Source organism: Chlorocebus sabaeus, chromosome 26, assembly GCF_047675955.1.
Source record: "Chlorocebus sabaeus isolate Y175 chromosome 26, mChlSab1.0.hap1, whole genome shotgun sequence".
Taxonomy (NCBI): Eukaryota; Metazoa; Chordata; class Mammalia; order Primates; family Cercopithecidae; genus Chlorocebus; species Chlorocebus sabaeus.
The window spans coordinates 7,001,235-7,020,388 of NC_132929.1; the positions used below are offsets into that span (position 1 = coordinate 7,001,235).

At 43.7% G+C, this 19,154-nt stretch overlaps 1 protein-coding gene across 1 annotated transcript in view; it reads right to left on the reverse strand.

Moving 5' to 3' along the window:
- Positions 1-18,927, reverse strand: part of TRPM1 (transient receptor potential cation channel subfamily M member 1) — a gene marked incomplete at its 5' end in the record, with an annotated part of 74,411 nt that extends 55,484 nt beyond the window's left edge. The window contains 9 exons of the mRNA XM_073011945.1: positions 2,354-2,454; positions 3,252-3,324; positions 4,429-4,552; positions 4,968-5,142; positions 7,936-8,197; positions 8,845-9,050; positions 9,748-9,961; positions 11,899-12,094; positions 18,824-18,927. Coding sequence (XP_072868046.1) covers positions 2,354-2,454; positions 3,252-3,324; positions 4,429-4,552; positions 4,968-5,142; positions 7,936-8,197; positions 8,845-9,050; positions 9,748-9,961; positions 11,899-12,094; positions 18,824-18,927 — 1,455 coding nt within the window. The remainder of the gene's footprint in view (positions 1-2,353; positions 2,455-3,251; positions 3,325-4,428; positions 4,553-4,967; positions 5,143-7,935; positions 8,198-8,844; positions 9,051-9,747; positions 9,962-11,898; positions 12,095-18,823) is intronic.
- Positions 18,928-19,154: the final 227 nt, after the last annotated feature.

Below are 19,154 nucleotides of genomic sequence, written 5' to 3' on the forward strand. Positions count from 1 at the left end.
TTAGATAGACTATAGATTCACAGGCACATAGTTTCTTGAGTGCTTCAACTATTAAAAGAAGACTTCAGAGACCTTATATCCCACTGTAGGGAGACAGAGAAGGACTTTTGGCTCCAGGTTGCAGCCTGAGCCCGTGTTTCTGTCTTCCCTCCCTCCCCAAAAACTATTTAAATGACAGCAGAGGGCTATAAAAAAGAAAAATCTATTTCAGGGAGAAGAGGCGGGCCAGAGAGCTTTTAACAAATTTCTGGAAGCGTTGAAGGACCAGTTAAAAGTATGAAGAGGAAGCCAAAGCCCAAAATGTGCAATGTGGAGGTTGCCATTGAGGTGAAACCAGATTTTCCAAGATACAAAGAAGAAGGCAGGTGGTGGGCAGAAGGCATGGTGACTGGAAGATGGCCTACAGAGCAGGAGGCCACTCATCCCCTCCTAGACTCCAGGCTGCCACTGTGGTGGGTACAGAGCAAGCAACTGCATTCCTGGGCTTCACTCCTAGGAAACACTGGGAGGATGTCTGCTAAAGAACAGGGAGGCCCAGAGCCCATCGGCCCTCTCCAGTCTGCACTCAGCAAAGCAGGGAGGTTCAGGTGATACTCCCCTTCCTAAGCAGGGAATTCCTGGGCAGTCCTCCCAGGGAGGAGAAAAACCTCTTGGCAAAATGGGTTTCCATACTAATTAAGCAGTTCTATCCCTCATTCTGTAGAGTGATGAACAGCCAAGGATCTAGAGCATTTGAGAAAATCAACAGCATAACAGAAAAACCCAAAATGAACAAAAAGAACAGCTGACCAGGGAGAAAATAGAGATAATCTAGGGAACAGAAGAGAACTTCAAAAAATCTAATTCATATCCTTACATACTGCATCCGTGAGATGAAAATAGGCTAATAAGAAAATAAAATTGTTAAGGAACAAAAACACTCTAGCCTGGGCAACAGAGTAAGACTCCATTTCAAAAAAAAGTAGAATTAAACAGGCAACTATCAAATCCAGGAGGAACAGGGGCAGTGGAAGCGGAATGAGCAATCCACTTCCTTCTATTACCAAGTGGAGAACTGATGGATCCATCTACATGTGATCAATCAATAAAGAGTGGTAAAATATGTTATGGCAATGTGTGGAGGCAAATTTCAGGAGACCTAAACACAGAGGCAGTTAAATAAAATGCATTTATGCAGCAATATGCCAGGGATGTTTTGAGAAGTGGTTTTGCATTTTTTTTTTATGTTTTCGAGATGGGATCTTACTCTCTCACCCAGGCTGCAGTGCAGTTGTGCAGTTACAGCTCACTGTAACCTCAAATTCCTAGGCTCAAGCAATCCTCCTGCCTCAGCCTCCAAAGTAGCTGGGAGTATAGGCATGAACTCCCATGCCTGTCTATTTTTTTTATTTTTTGTAGAGATGGGGTCTCACTATGTTGACCAGGTTGGACTTGAACTCTTGGCCTCAAGCAATCCTCCTGAATTGGCCTCCCAAAGTGCTGGAATTACAGGTGTGAGCCACCGTGCCTGGCCAAGAAATGTGATTTTTAAAAACAACATAAATCCTCTAGATATTCCTACTACCTTTCATAAGCAGCAGAGCCCTTTTTGCAAACACAAATTTATCCTGACTCCTAACTTATAAAATGGATCAAAGAAGCTGCTTTGACTGAAGGAGGAGTAGGCCTGGAGTCCTTTATCATGCAGACTTACGTGTGTTCACACACACATGCTCATCCCTATGTCACGCACACACATTAGTACTCCTCAACACCTCACACATACTGCTCATCCCATATCACACACACACAAAACCTCCCAATGACACCCACATGCACACATACACACTATACCACGCATGCCCACACACATTACTCACCTACACATAATCATACCACATACAGGCACACCACATATCACATGCACACAGACACCCTATACACATGCACACATACACACGCACACATACACCCACACACAGAGTTCTAGGCCTCCAGGGTTTCATGGAACATAGTTTGAAAAATCATTGCCCTGGATGGAAGCATCGCGTTTAATTTTAATAAGCTATTTTATTTCTTCTTCTTTTTCTTTAAGAAGGTAAAACCCCACTTTCACCAGCAACGATAAAATATTTGGTGATTAATTTCTTCAAGAGTACTGGTTTGAATGTGGAATTGGTGCCAGTAGCTCTTACTTCTTGTTGGTTCTTTAAAGTTAAACAGTAACATCTTCTAATGATCCTAATAGATTACATATCCTATCATCAGAAACCCCACATCATTTCCTGAGTTCCATGTCACAAGGGAAAACATACTCATGTGTCACTTGTACAAAGTCATGATCAATGATATGAATGGAAAAAAACAGTTTCACCGGCCAGTGGGGCCCGAAGACAAAGATCTGGCTTCGTGCTATGTCCACGCGATTCCAAGCTAGTGCCAAGCTCAGCTGATCTGGAGCAGATGCATTTGTTCCTGGAAAGGCAAGAAACCGGAATGATTTTTCACTCCTCGCCTGGACTGCCAGGGTTTGGCAGGTGCTGGGTGGTGAGCACAGGCTTCCCCTGGGCTGCTGGCCTAGAACTAAGCATTGCTGTCTTTGCTCTCGCCCTGAATAGACCACAAAGGCACCAAGCTGAAAGAGCTTCCCGGGAGGAAGGTGGAGGCAGCCTCTTCCCATGCCAGCTGTGCATGGTCTCCTTGGGAGGGACAGAAGAGGAACCTAGTGACTCCAGGCCCCTGGAGATGATCTCCAGGAAGGCTGGAACCCTGGGACTGCCAGGCAGCCAGCCTGATAGTGACCCCTTCTCTCTCTCTGTCCTCCCTGCCCCCTCATGGCACCGGGATAACCGAGAGGCAGGGAGGAAGTGTGCATTGCAGAGCAGACCCCCCGGCCATGAATGCCGGCCTGAAGCCTGTCATTAGAGCCGAGACGGGGAAATTGGACAGAACACTGTGGAATGCAGTGATTGCAAAGGAATCCATCTCATGTTTACACTCTAGGAGCTGAAGCCCTCAGTGAACCAGTTACAAATAGAAACAGTTCTGACCTCGGCCCATGATGGGTCCAGGAGCACCCACAGACCTCCGCCCCACAGAAACCTGTAGCCAGCCTCGTCATTCTGCCGTGGCTTCACGCTGAGACCGCTCAAGCGGCCTGGCTGGCTCAGGGTCTAGCACCAGCAGACATAATCCACGGGAGGCCGGAAGGGAAGGATTGCCAGCCAGGCCAACATCAAAGGGACAGGAGTCACCATTTCCCGAGAGCTCACCTTTCAGCAGGGCAGTTAAAATTGCCATCTCGATGTCCTGCTGGCCCTCAGAACCCATTCTGAACACAGTGACCTGAAAATGTGAAATGACCGAGTTAAAGCCAAGTTGAAAACAAGAGGGAGACATGGGGTGTTGTTACAAAATGACCACAGAGACTGACGCATAATAAAATGATCCTGACACTAAACAGTTTCAAAGCAAGTGCTGTTGATTTCTTTTCTTTTCTCCTCCCCTCCCCTCCCCTCCCCTCCCCTCCCCTCCCCTCCCCTCCCCTCTCCTCTCTTTTCCTTTCCTTTCTTTAGATGGAGTTTCGCTCTTGTTGCCCAGGCTGGAGTGCAATGGCGCAATCTTGGGTCACTGCAAACTCCACCTCCCGGGTTCAAGCGATTCTCCTACCTCAGCCTCCCAAGTAGCTGGGATTACAGGTGCACGCCACCATGCCTGGCTAATTTTCTTGGTATTTTTAGTAGAGATGGGGTTTCGCCATGTTGGCCAGGCTGATCTCAAACTCCTGACCTCAGGAGATCTGCCTGCCTCAGCCTCCCAAAGTGCTGGGATTACAGGTGTGAGCCACCATGCCCGGCTGACTTCCGGAAGTTGCAGCATTGCTCTAGGGTGCCTGCCTGCATACTGATTTTATTATTTTCCCCATCCGTTCTGGCACCCTTGAGAGGAGGGAGCTACGCTCCAAACTCTCAGTCGCCATCGGAGATGCACTATTCAGACAGGAGATATTTGTAGGAAATGTGTGGCTTAGAATTTTGAAGAGTCCCTCTTATGTGCACGACAAGAGGGCCTATTCTTTGTAAATGCAACGGAAGAGGGAAGGAATGGGAAATAAAATAACACAACTTTGCAAACATGCCTGACAGGGTGGTATGTGGCCCTTTTCCTAAAGACTATGAATCTGAGTAATCTTATGAGCCTCGAAGGATGTTGTGTGATGTCACGCCCCACTTGCTAAGGTTCGAAAGCACCAGGGGCCCTCCCCCGTATGGGCTTGTTTAGCTTCTGTCATGTGGACACAGCCGCCAATTTGGTATGCATTTGTACTGTCCCTCGGAAAAGGCCGGACTAAAATATGAATAAGCCTGTCATGCACACAAGGGCAGAATTAGAAAAGGAAACATAATTCTCTCCACGGAGCTTGTTTGGAAATAAATTCAAGACACTTACGAGTTCTTTCTTCTTCATGCACTCCATTATAATTGCCAACAGCTGATGTGATTGTGCCTTATTGTAATTAAATGTTTTCTGAATGGTAACTAGAAGTTGCTCCCTGAGGGACTCATTTATTATTCTGTTCAAAGAAAATGCAAGAGAACAAAACAAGGCAAGTTACATCTCTATATGAATGAGTCAGACATCTCTCTGTCTTTGATTTGAGACTTTGCTGTGGGAGGATATCCTGACACAGGAGACAAAAAGGGACCATAGTGAAACACCGTATTCTCACTTGTCTTAAATTCCAGCTTTGTTGCAAACTTTCTAAGGGAAAATGAAGTTGGAAATGAGGGAGACAGAATTCCATCAGGAACACCCTGCCTCTGACGGTTCCCCTGGAAGCTGACCTCAGGAAATGGGAGAGGAGATCTAGCAAATCTTCCTGATTTAAACACGTTTGGAATGTCTACGCAGACCACTTTAGATTCGCTCCTTGGCCCAACAAAGAGGCAGTTACGAACCCGCCCTTCCTCGCGCGTCAGAAATCCTACCCGCCTTCTTCACAGTACTTGTGCGCAAAGGACAGGATGTCCGAGGCGCGTCCGCTGCCGTCACAGATCACCACGGGGACAGGAGGCTCTTCTCGCAGGTATTCCAAGACGATGGACACCACGTTAGGGCCCCCCTCCACCACGAGGCCCACGAGGGGCACGCCCTGCCCCAGTCCTGTAACACAAACCACATTCGCTGGCACCACCTGTGCCCTGCGTTGTCTGCACGGTCGTTTTAACTCCTGAAGTATAGGGAAGAGTAAAAACATTACGACTCGGGGGATGCTCCGTCTGGCCGGAAGGAACTGAGGGACATGACAGCAATTTTCTTTTTCTTTTCTTTGTTCTTTGTTCTTTTTCTGTTTTTGTTTGTTTGTTTTGAGACAGAATCTCATGCTGTCCTCCAAGCTGGAGCGCAGTGGCATGATCATGGCTCTCTGCAGCCTCAACCTCTCCCAGCTCAGTCAATCCTCCCACCTCAGCCTCCTGAGTAGCTGGGACTACAGGCACGCGCCACCACACCCGGCTAATTTTTGTATTTTTGGTAGAGATGAAGTCTCACCATGTTGCCCAGGCTGGTCTCAAACACCTGAGCTCAAGTGATCCACCTGCCTCAGCCTCCCAAATTGCTAGGATTACAGGTGTGAGCCACTGCGTCCAGCCCGATTTTCATTCTTGCATTCTGGCACATATGATGGCCTCACTGGGAAAACCAGGACCTCAAAATCTGAAACTTTCTGACTCACATATGGCTAAACTCCTGAATAACCCACTTACCCGATGTTTGGGCTACCTCAAGGTGACCACTGAGAAATATTGGAAGATATTCTTTGCTGGAAAAATACCTCCCTGGCTGTCCTAGCCCATGGTCTGAAATTTCCACCCTGATGACTGTCCGTGAAGAATGAAATGATGAAAGGCGATCTGGACCAGCCAGGGAAATTGCAGTTCAATTCCTGGCCCCTCCTTTATGACATCTCACCAAATCACCAAGAGCCTTAGACAGCCATTTGTAAAAGGTGAATAATCACAGTGCCTCCTTTACCTACTGCAGGTGTAAAAATATCAGTACATGTGTTTGGCTATCAAATAATTTTGTAAATGTTATAGCATACGAATGCGGTACACTATTCTTGTTGACGTTTCCATCTTCAGTGGCTGGAATAAAGTGCTGATCTTGGATGCAGCCACATGGACCACTAGTAGCCCATCAGTTAATGATCTATTCCCAGAGTCCTCCCTCTGTCTCTATCAGTTAACAGGACTCTTCAAGAACACAGTGGGCACCGACTAACTTTTGGTGGCAGAATCTGCAGGGATGGCTCTAGGAAGCAGGAGGTGGCAGGAAGATTCCAGGAAGCTGGGATTCTGGAATGAGAAGGAAATGGGAGTGGAGGCACATTTGCCTACTTCCCAATTTTATGCCACACTGGCCATGACAGATCACACTCTGAGCCTGTTTCACCAGCTGTCCATTAGTTGTGGTGGGAATTCGTTGATCAACATTAACTAAAGGCAAGTGGAAGTGTCGTTGGTCTCAGCTCTGAAGGGCTTCAGATAAAATCTGCCAGCGTTTGTTATGAGAAGATTGGGGAATTTCAAATGAGTCATTTCAGAGTTTCTAATTTGCTTCCATGAGGCGTTTCTACAGTCAGGGACTCTTACATATGTTGAATGGCTCTGCTGTGTCCACCAGAGTAATTACAGTTAAGTTCATTTCAGCAGACATGCATTGAGGGTCTGCTTTGTGCCAAGCCCTGACCAGGAGATATTTGGAAAAATGAACTAAGATATCCTGGACTCTGCCTTTGAGATTTCCAACCCAAGCAAGGCTCAGTATTCTCAATCTTTAGGAATATGGTGGCCAAATCACCTTCTTTTCGAGCAACAGAGTAGAACAGGTTCTTCTTGGCTTAGGCTGGAGTCCTCGAAGCTCCGTGCTGTGGGAAGTGACAACTGAGCACCCCTTTGCTGTCCCTGCCCTGCTCAGAGCCCTAGGCGAAGGATGACAAAGGGAAGCCCACAAGTCACACGACCAGTGAAGTGGGGTGTTGTAAAAACTTACAAGTCCAGAAAAATTAGAGATGTGAGAACAAAAAAAATTTAGTCATCAACCAATGTATTCATCAAGATCTGACTCTTGGAAATCTACAGCTTTTCCTAGTAGGCCATCCCCGTTCTACCCACTCTGCAGTATCACAGTCCCATACATGATGCTTCCCAATGACCATTCGCCAGGACTACATGGTCTCCCACAAAAATCTTGCCAGTAATGGGAAAAACAAACTACTCTTTCAGATCGTTTAACAATTGACGTTAAGAATTACCAGAGTATAAACATGCTCCAAGAGAGTATACCAGTTATTGTAATTCTAACCAGTTGTTATCATTGTTTCATCTGGTTGAGGTTTGTGTCTTTCTCTCTAGTTCGACCTCAGCTTTCGTCTGACAGTGACAGCTCCCCCTCAGGACCAGCAAGGATGATGCCCCTTCAGGAGCAGATGGCTCCTGCAGCCCTCTCCAGATATGTCCCCACCTAGCCATCTTAATCTACATGAGAGGCCCAGAGTTACAGAGATATTTAATGATCACATAATACTTATCAGCAAATAGAAGGAATCATACTAAATCTTTGAGAAATTGTTTTCCTGTTAAAACATTTAAAAAACAACAACTAATTACAGGGAACAAGAACCACTGGGCAACAGGGTGGGCAAGGCCATCACCATGGCAAGCACTGAGGGTTGTTTCGTGCTAACTCATGAACCTGGGGCAAAGCATCCCGACGTAGCCCAGTGGATGTGATTTGGTAGGTGGCTAAGGTAAGGCATCTAGGTGAGTCATTTTCTGTTGACCTAACAAGAAGCAAGGTTAATCTTCTAATACCCTTGGGCAATCTCCTTCTCAGCCTTGTTTCCTCTGTGATGGCATCAGCCCAGGAGGAGTGCATGCGTTTGCCAGCACTTACTTGTGTTGATCTTCTGCAGGGAGATGTGCTTTTCCAGTAGCCTTCGCAGCTTCACCTCAGCGCCATACTTGCCCAGGGTGCCATTGTCAGCCAGGATGAAGTGGGTGTGGGAGTTGTTGAGCACAGAGAGCTTACTTAGAGGGTTGGACATGGTCTGGTACACTCTTGTTACCTGACAAAGTGCACAGCGCAAATCAGACCTGCAGGACTTGGATGTTAAGACCAACAAGGGAAGCAAGCACAATACATACGTGTGGAGTGACTGCACCGAAACCTGTTCTTACCTCTCTACCCTGCCTGTTGAAGGTTTTACTTTTGCCAATTGTTACATTAAAATAGAAAGAAAGTTAATTGTTTTAGATAATGACAACCTAGCAATTGCACTCCTGGCATTTATCATAGAGAAATAAAACCTATGTTAACCTCAAATCCTGCACAGAAATGTTTATGGCTATTTCACTTGTAACAGCCAAACTGTTCCCCAACAGACAAATGGTTAAAGAAACTGGTGCATCCATACCATGGGGTGCCATCCAGCAGCAAAAAGGAATGAAGACCGATACATATGGCAACCTGGACGCATGTTCAGAGAACTGTGTGGAGTGAAAAAAAGCCAGTCCCCAAAGGTTACATTACTATATAATCCCATTTACTGAACCTTCTTGAAATGGGTGGGGGGGGGGGGCAGATTAGTGGTTTCCAGGGGTTAAAGAGGAGGTGGGGGTAGGAAGAAATGAGGTATATACATATGAAAGGGCAACAGGAGGGATCCTCGTGTTGATGGAAACATTCTGCACCTTGACTGTATCAATGACAGTATCCGGGTTGTGATCTTGCATTATGGTTTTGCAAGATGTTACCACTGGAAAAACGGGAAAGGCCGCAAGGGAGCTCTCTTGTTATTCTTACAACTGCAGCTGAATCTACAGTTACCTCAAAATCAATCATTAATTTTAAACAATTGCCAACATTTGCAGAGAAAACACTTACATCCTTTCCAACCAGGTCTTCCTTATTCTCCACGATGCCCCATGGAGCAATTCCTATAGCACAAACCCGGCCTCTGGACTTGGAGGAGTGGTCTTTCAAGGCATCCCCTACGTGGCTGATGACACCTGTGAGCAGCCATCAGTCATATTTTAGGCTCTTCAACTTCCCAGCATACTATCATTCATGAAATTTAGGGACACTTGCCCTGAGTCCCTACATTCCCTAGAGATCAGGGGTGAGACACACTCATCTTTATCATTAAAACAAAGTACACTGAAAGTCTGAGCTCATGATAACTAGCAGTCTTGCATTAGCTCTAGAAATGGGAAAACAAAAACAGAAACCAAAGCAACTGTGCAGGGATTTCCTTTACAGATGTCTAAGGCCTAAAGTCGGAAATAACTGGAGTCTTTTTGGCATTCCTTGGCTGCCTTCCGTGAAAATTGAGAGCCAGACTCCCTGGTATATTCCTTAATGTCTTTGTGCCTCAGTTTCCTTTCCTATAACAGGAAACGGATTGTCAAAAGGTCTAATGAAGATGATGCTTGTATAGGACTCAGTTCAAGGAACATTGCATGTCATGGGCGACCCAGAGATGTTCACCATTATGACAATCATTACTGTACTTGCTGTTTTTTTTTGTTTTAAAGAGCCATACCAAAGTAAAAACCACAAGCTATGGAATAAAGACTTCACTTTTCTCATAAATATGATCAGGATGCAATATGTTTTGTTGTCCTTAGTTATTAAGAAGCTCTTTGGGGACCACAATGAGTTCTGGGTGGTACATTGACTATCGGGAGGGAAAGGGCCTGCTCTTACCTGTGCTGACTCCCCCAGTGAAGATCCAGGCCCCGGTGGTCATGGCAGCCTTGATCAGGCCTTTCCCAAAGACTTGTTTCAGCTTGGGCTGCATCTCGAAGTTCTGGAGGCCTCCATGCACAGATATTAAGAGCTTGGGGAGTTCCAGCTGCCAATCTTTCACCATGAGGTGGAGTAGTGAGTCTGGCTTGGTGTCATAGGATACACGGATATACTGTGAAAGAGTGTGTGGCACTCAGCCTCTGTTCTTGGTTTTGCTTCTCGTGTCAAAGGGGAGTGAGGCTATTGCTCATGTCCAAGCAAGAACCGCCTGGCTTGTCTCTCCCTCAGGGCCCTGGAGCCCTCTGTGTGAGTCTGTGGCCAAGTGACTGAAGGGAACTTTGGAGAGGATTGTCAGGTTTAGCAAATGCAAATAAAAGATACCTGGTGCTATGGTCTGAATGTTTGTATTCCCCTAAAATTCACGTGGAAACCTAATTTCCAATGCAATAGTGTTAAGAGGTGGAATGTTAGAAGGTGATTAGGTCATGAGCAAGGATCCCTCATGAGTGGGACCAGTGTCCTTATAAAAGAGGACTCAGGGCCGGGCATGGTGGCTCACGCCTGTAATCCCAGCACTCTGGGAAGCCGAGGCAGGTGGATCACTTGAGGTCAGGGGTTCAAGACCAGCCTGACCAACATGTTGAAACCCCATCTTTACTAAAAAAAATACAAAATTAGCCAGGTGTGGTGGTGCACACCTGTAATCCTAGCTACTTCGGAAGGTGAGGCAGGAGAATCACTTGAACCCAGGAGGCAGAGGTTGCGGTGAGCCAAGATTGCACATTGCACTCCAGCCTGGGCAACAAGATTGAAACTCCATCTCAAAAAAAAAAAAAAAAAAAAAGGAGGACTCAGAGAACTTGTTCTCTGCTTCTGCCATGTGAGGACACAGCAAGAAGGTGCCAGCTATGAAGCAGAGGATGGACCCTCACCAGACACCAAATCTGCTGGCACCTTGTTCTTGGGCCTCCCAGACTCTAGAAATGAGAGCAATAAATTTCTGCTGTTTATAAATTACCCAGCCTAAGGCAATTTGTTATAGCAGCCAAACAGACCCAGACACCCAGTTAAATTTGAATTTTAGAAGAACAATGAAAAATGTTTCAGTACAACATTTTTATTAAATGCAATAAATCATGCAATATTTGGGACATACTTGTACTGAAAATTTATCCATGATATGTCTGAAATCCAAATATAGCTGGGTGTCCCATATTTTATCTGGCAATCCTAACCTTGGAGGAATAGGTTCCAAAGCTGGCTTAGCTGGAACAGTGGCCCAAGAAGTTGGATGAGGATGTTGTTGAGTAAATGGGACAGGGGATCATGGGCCCACATGTGAACCTGACCTTCTCTTCAAAGTGAGGAGGAGGTTAATAATGCTCAGATGCCTTGTCTTCTATGAACTGCTTCTTTGTGTCTGGGCTAATATGTAGGGAGCCAGTTCAGAAGACTGTATATTGCAGCATTTGGAACACAACTAAATTTTATTTTAACGATGATGTTGGGCCAGTGAAATACAATGAAATTGCAAAAAGGTTGTGACTGGGCATGTAGGAGTGTAATTCAGAGTGAGCTGGAATGGATCACAGAGCTGAAGACTCCCCCACTCTGGCAGGGCTCGTTGGAAAGGCAGAGGGCACTCTCTGTTTACATGCAAATGTGAGGGACCTTGGTCCTTCTCAGGCCAGCTGAGTGCAGGCCCAGGGAAGCTGTGGACAGACCTCAGAGGAAAATATTTCCGAAGACTCTCAACATATCTAAGGGGGCTGCAGGTCCACAGTTATTAGAAAAAGGAATTTGTCTTTCATTACTGAAGATGGAGCAATGGAGTGTGTTTGCAGGGTTGGGCCAGAGCCTGGTTTGTGGATTCAGAGGTTCGGTATGGATTTACGGGACACTAGATGTTCTTTACAATGGTGTCCAGTTTCCAAGCCTCATGGCTAAAAGCCATGTGCACAGATAAATCTCTTGGTTTTTCAGTGAAATATCTAGGAAGATTGAGCCATAGCCATGAAGGAGACCAGGTGTCTGCAGTCTGGGACTGGGAGACTGGCCGCCAATGAAAGCTGTGATCCTAGGGGCACCATGTCTGAATGCCTTTCTCACCATGGCTTTATTGGAGTATCCGCCACCCTGGAATTCAAGAACTCCATAGGAATCTGTTGGGTAGCTCTGGGTGTGCTTGGCAACAGACCATTTCTCAGGCTGAGTCTCCACCTGTTTATTTTCCTCTTCATTTTTGCTGGGCGTTGCACTTGGCAGAGGGGGGATATGCTGGTTGGTGAACTGGCCACAGCAACACCTGAAAACAAAGGCAAAGCAGGGTCTTTCTACAACAATCTCCCCCTTTCCCCTTTATTAGCAAAGATGAATTAACCTCAACAGGTGAGTTGGGTCCAAACAGGAGCCTACTAACACTTTAGAAAGCCAGCTTTATTAGGGACAGAAATGCCCCATCTGACAGCCTTTTCCAGACAATCAGTGCACATCTCTTTATATGCCAGTTGATTTTAGACACATTGGATGGTTGCTCTTTCTTTCTGAAAATATTTTAACTTTTTGATGTCTTGATAACATCAGTATAAACGTCAAGTACTGAACATTCTGTGACAAAGTATAGACATGCCCTCTGAACACAGAGTTGACCTTCCAGATTTTTCTTTCTCTTGTTGTTCAGGTTGGAGTGTAGTGGCGCTATCATAGCACACTGCAGCCTGGACCTCCCCAAGCTCGGGTGATCCTCTCACCTCAGCCTCCCAAGTAGCTGGGACCACAGGCATGCACCACCATGCTCAGCTGGTTTTTTATTTTTAGTAGAGACAGATTTTGCCATGTTGCCCAGGCTGGTCTCAAACTGAAGCAGGCGGATCCCTGCTTTGGCCTCCCAAAGTTCTAAAATTACTTACTTAGGTGTCAGACAAATTTTTCCATATTGTTGAATTGTTCCGTACCTTAGTAAAACATTTCTCCACCCAAGTAATGCTAAAAGGCTATTTCAAAAAGTGACCAATATGTCTTTTTCTGCCTTGGACAGATGGCCCATTGGGCCATAACCTGCCCCAACATCAGGGATCTTCTAGTTCTACAGCATCTCTCCCAAAACCCAGCCAACCTCTCATGGCCTCCCTGGACTCTGGCTTTCTAGTCTTCTCTGAACATGTTCCCTGGCTTTGTGCCAGCTTCTTTTCCTAGTGTGCCTAGGATTTCATCTGTTACGCTATCATTTTTGGCTGCCACTGTTTTGAGTGGACTGGGCCCACCAAAAACTTGAAAACATTAGGAAGAACTGCAGTAGCCTGGAGTGATGTCTTCAGGGAGATGGAATCCAGGAAAGGCATGGAGGACAGGTCTGTTCCTGGACCCACCAGGAGCCTGTGTGGGCAGCTGTGCACCCTAGCAAATGGGGTGGGAGAGCTGGGGGTGGAAGAACTGAGAATGGAGTCGGCTTGGGGACTAGAGAGGATATCTTTACTAAGCTAGATGTGTGAGTGTGTGCACGTGTGTAACACACATGTGCAGGGCCCTTGCCAGGAGGCCTTCTGTGCTCCCATGGGGCCAGCCTTGGGGCTTCCTCCCTGCCTTGTCTTTCCTTTTTGTTTTCCTTTTTCTTTTCCCTCACCATTTCCCTCATTCTCTCCCTCTCACCCTCCTTCTGATGGCCTTCCATCTTCCCTCCCTCCCTCCCTCTTTTTCTTTCTCTTTCTCTCTCTTTTTTCTTTTATTGAGATATAATTCATGTAATCCATAATCAACACATTTCAAGTATATGATTCAGGACGGGCGTAGTGGCTCACACCTGTAATCCCAACACTTTCAGAGGCCGTGGCACATGGATCACTTGAGATCAGGAGTTCGAGACTAGCCTGGTCAACATTGTGAAACCCTGTCTCAACCATAAACACAAAAATTAGCTGGGTGTGGTGGTGCACGTCTGTAATCCCAGCTACTTGGGAGGCTGAGGCAGAAGAATTGTTTGAATCCCGGAGGCGGAGCTTGCAATGAGCTGGCATTGTGGCACTGCACTCCAGCCTGGGTGACAGAGTGAGACTCCATCTCAAAAAAAAAAAAAAAAGAAAAAAGAAAAAAAAAGCATATATATATATATGTGTGTGTGTGTGTGTGTGTGTGTGTGTGTATGTGTGTGTGTATATATATATAGAGAGAGAGATTAAATGGTTTTTAGTATTGACAGATATGTGCAATCATCATCACAGTTAATTTTCGAACATTTTCATCACCTCAAAAAGAAACTTGGCATGGCATACTTTAAGTTATCTTCCTTTTCACCACCATCTATCTACCTGTGCACCCCTCCCCAAGCCATAAGCAACCACAAGTCTACTTTTTATCTCTGTGGATTTCCATGTTCTAGACACTTCATATGAAGGCAGTCCTCTAATATGTGGTCTTTGGAGACCAGCTTCTTAGCATGTTTTCAAGGTTCATCCATATTGTATCATGTGTTGGTACTTCACTCCCTTTTATGGCTGAATAATATTCTCATGTATAAACAGATGAACATTTTGTTCATCTATTTATCATTTAATGGACATTTCGGCTATTTGCACTCTTCAGCTGTTATGAATAATGCTGCTATGAATATTTACGTTAACAAGTTTTTGAGTGGATAAATGTTTTCATTTTTCTTGGGTATACACTAGGAATGGGATTGCTGGGTCATATGGTTACTCTATGTTTAGTCTTCTGAAGAACCACCAAACTATTCTCCAAGGTGGCCGTATCATTGTACATTTCCACCAGCAGTGTCTGAGGGTTCTGATTTCTCCATATCCTCTCCCACACACTTTCTTACCTTTTCATCCTAGTCTTCTGACTGATTGTGAAGCAGTATATCATCGTGGTTTTGATTTGCATTTCCCTGAAGAATAAGGACATCGAGTATCTTTTCATTTGCTTGTTGACTATTTGTATATCTTCTTTGGAGAGATGTCTATCCATTTCCTTTGCCCATTTAAAAAACTTGGGTTATTTATCTTTTTTTAATTATTGAATTGTAGGATCTCTTTCTGTATTCTGGATACAAGTCGCTTATCAGATACATAATTTGCAAATATTTTCTCCCATTCTGTGGGTTGTCTTTCCACTTTCTTGATAGCATCCCTTGAAGCACAAAGTGTTGAATTTTGGTAAAGCCAATTTTTTGTTTTTGTTTTTGTTGTCCATGTTTTTGGTGTCATACCTCAGAATCATTTGCCAAATCCCAGGTCATGATTTACCCTTACATTTTCTTCTAAGAGTTTTATAGTTTTAGCTCTGACATTTAGGTGTTTGGTCCATTTTGAGTTAACTTTTATAGATAGCATGAGGTAAGGGTCCAAGTCTATTCTTTTGCATGTGGCTGTCCAGTTATTCCAGCACCATTTGCTGAAGAGACGACTACTACTCCCCCTTTGAAAGTACTTTTCACCCTTGCCAAAAATCAATTTGCCATAGGTGTGTGGGTTTATTTCTGGACTGTCAATTCTGTTCCATTTGTCTATCTGTCTGTCCTATGCCAGTATTATTGTCCTTTTATTACTGTAGCTTTGTACTAAGTTTTGAAATCAGAAAATGTGAATCCTCCTATTATTCTTTTTGATGCAGTTATATATAAATTATGTTGTCAGTTTCATTTCCATACAGTTCATTGCAAGTGTATAGAAATACACTTGATTTTTGTGTATTGATCTTATATGCCACAACCTTGCTGAATTCATTTATTAGTTCTAATATTTTTTGGTGGATTCCTTAGGATTTTTCTATGTGTAAGATTATGTCATCTGCAAACAGAGAGTTTTACTTCTCTCTTTCCAATCTCGATACTTTTTCTTTCTTTCTTTATCTTACTTAATTGCTTTGGCTTGTACTTCCATTAAAATGTTGAATAGAAGTAGTGAGAGAGGACATCCTTATCTTGTTCCTAATCTTAGGAGGAAAGCATTCAATCTTTCACCATTAAGTCTGATGTTAACTGTGGATTCTTCATAGCTGTTCTTTACCAGGTTGAGGAAGTTCCCTTCTATTCCTGGTTTTCTGAGTGATTTTTTATAAAGAGTGTTGAGTTTTATCCAAGTCTTTTCCTGTGCTTATTGAGAAGATCGTGTGATTTTTGTTTCTACCATATTGATATGCTATATTACATTAATTATTTTTCTAATGCAAACCAACTTTACATTCCTGGGATAAATCCTGCTTGGTCGTGGTGTATCATTATTTTTATATGTTGCTGGATTTGGTTTGATAGTATTTTGTTCAGAATTTCTGCATCTATATTCATAAGAGATATTGATCTATAGTTTTCTATCTTGTAATGTCTATGTCTAGTTTGGTTTCTGGGTAGTACTGGCCTCATTAAATGAGTTGGGGAATGTTGCCTTCTCCACTATTTTCTTGAAGAGTTTGGGAAGAACTGGTGTTAACTCTTCCTTAAATGTTTTTTAGAATTTACCAAAGAAGCCATGTGGGCCTGGGCTTTTCTTTGGGCAGTTTTTTAAATTACTAATCCTATCTCTTTACTCCTTATAGACCTGTTCAGATTGTACACTTTTCCTTGAGTCAGTTTTGGCAGTTTGTATATTTCTCGGAATTTTCCCATTTCATCTAAGTTATCTAATTTGTTTGCATATAAGTCATAGTATTCTTTTATACTCATTTCTATAAGGTTGGTGGTAATGTTCCCTCTTTCATTTCTGATTCTAGTCATTTGAGTCTTATCTTTCTCTTCTTTTATGACTCTAGCTAAAGATATGTTAGTTTTGTTGAGCTTTTTAAAGAAGAGCTTTTAATTTCATTGAACTGCTCTACTTTTCTATTCTCTTTTCCATTAATTTCCACTTTAATCATTATTTCCTTCCCTCTACTTGTTTTAAGTTTAGTTTATTCTTCTTTTTCCAGTGTCTTATAGTAGAAAGTTATGTTATTTATTAAAGATCTTTCTTAATATAGGTATTTACAGGTATAAATTTCCCTGTCCGCACTACTTTACCTGCATTCCCACATTTTGGTTTGTTATGTCTTCATTTTCATTTATCTAAAAGTATTTTCTAATTTACCTTTTGACATTTTCTTTAACCCAGTGGTGATTTGGTAGTGTGCTAATTTTCACATATTTATGAGTTTCCAATTTTTTTCCTCCTATTGATTTCTTATTTCTAAATTTATTTCATTATGGTTGGAGGACATATTTTGTATTATTTTTATCCTTTTCGGTATATTGAGGCTTTTTAATGGACTAGCACATGGTCTATTCTGGAGAATGTTCCATATGCACTTGAGAAGAATGTGTTTTCTATTGTTATTGGGTGGCGTGCTCTATAGCTATCTGTTAAGCCTAATGGGTTTATGATGTTGTTCAAGCTTTCTATTCCCTTGTTGGTCTTCTGTTTAGGTGATCTATCCATTATTGAAAGTGGGGTATTGAAGTCTCCAACTGTCATCTTGAATTGTCTCCTTCTTCCTTTCTTTATGTCAGTTTTGCTTCATGCATTTTGGTGCTGTTTTAGGCACATATATGTTTATATTTGTTATAATTTCCTGATGGTTTGTCCCATTTATCATTATAAAATGTCCTTAATATCTCTAGTTACATTTTCTTGCTTTAAAGTATGTTTTGTCTGAAGCCAGCATAACCACTCTCACTTTCTGTGGTTGCTGCTTACATGAGTGGGGCGCGGGTGGAAGAAGGGAGCCCCTCTCTCTCAACTGCATTCATCCAGGACTTAGCCTCAGCAACAGGTGGGAGGGGACAGGATGAGAAATGCTGAAATCCTGCTCCTCCCTGGAAGAAAGCCCCCTGACTGGGAGCTGGTGGAGAGGGAGCTCTGTGTTCTTGGCTGCAGCAGTCTGGAGCAGAGTCTCCATCTTGCTGAGCTGGGCAAGGGGAGGGAGGAAACTCTTGGTTCAGATCCCACAGACTCTAGCCTTTCTTACTGAATTTTTGCTGGCTTTCTCTAAAGATATTTATTTACTTGCCGTTTGTCTTTGGGATCATTTCCAAGGCTTTAAATGGTTGTTTTTTTCATCCTTTTTTTAAAAATCCATGCTGGGGACTGCATGGAGTGCATCAAGAAGGCTTGTATGTGAGCCCAGAAGCACCTTTTGCCCTCTATTGCCTGGATATCTGGCTTCATGGAGGAGTGCAGTGCTGGCACGGAGAGTTCCCGGGATGGCCTGTGTGCCATTGAAATAAGAAGGGACATGTGGATGCAACAAAGGGGAGATTTTTGTGACTGTTGGCATTGTTTCATAATGGCATTTTTTACCTCGGAGGGCAATCACTGGGGTTTAAACAGGGAGGAGAATCTGCAGTGTGGTGTGGGTTAAGGGGCAGCTTGGGGATGTGGAAGGACTGTGACTGCGTGTGTGAAACAAATTTGAACCAGGTGATCTTGAAGAGTGTGTACTTCTGTGTCATGATTCTATCTGCATGAATTTCATATTGGATGAATATATGGATAAATTGTTCTTCTTCCCCCAGACTCAGTCTCACAGCTTTTGCCCTTAGAGATGAGACATTTTAGCTAAATTAATCTCTGCTTGCATGACTTTACAAGGCCTCTGTTCAGCTTATAACAGATGCATTTTCATGTCAGTGAATAAAATTGTTTGGGGTTTTGTGCACAAGCCAAATGCTTTAATAAAGTTATGGCTAGTTCATTCAATCGCTCAGATCTTTCCTGTGACGAAAATTTCTTTTCATCTAAATACATTATGAAACTCTATTGAAGAGGCCTGGAAAATATCCTGGAACCCTGTTGAAAGCCCTCAACTCCTTGATCTTGCTGAGACTAAGAGTAATGATGTAGGCCCATTTGGCCATGAGAGTTTCGCATTAGGGTGAGTGGCAGACGCTGAAGCTATTTGCATGTTAATTGAGTAACAAGGAACCTGAGTGACTCCCTAGTTAGGGACTCCCATGGGGAATGGATACTGGCCACACCTTTGGACTCCTCTTTCTGCCTCCTACAAACACGAGAACAGTGGTAGACAAGCACTGGTTTGGATAATGTCTTAATCGTGGCTCCCAATTTACCTGTTAGGGTCTTTTGTGCTAGGAATTACAAAGATACATTCCCGTTTGCAAAAGGTTTTCTCTATCCAAGATTTCTGACCCTGGAAGAGACAGAGAAGTGGATATTAGACCAATATATTCCCAAGCCATCGTCAGAGTTCATTCTTATACTTTTATAAAACAATATGTCTGCCCACAACATCTGAATAGTCATCTGCAATAATGGTGGATGCAAATCTTTAAGGATCTTCGCGCTAGTACCTTTTAAGAGAAATGCCTTGCAAGTATGTATTTAATGGTTCTCATTTTGCACCTTAATTCTTCCCTATTCACCTGTTGAAGATATTTTTTG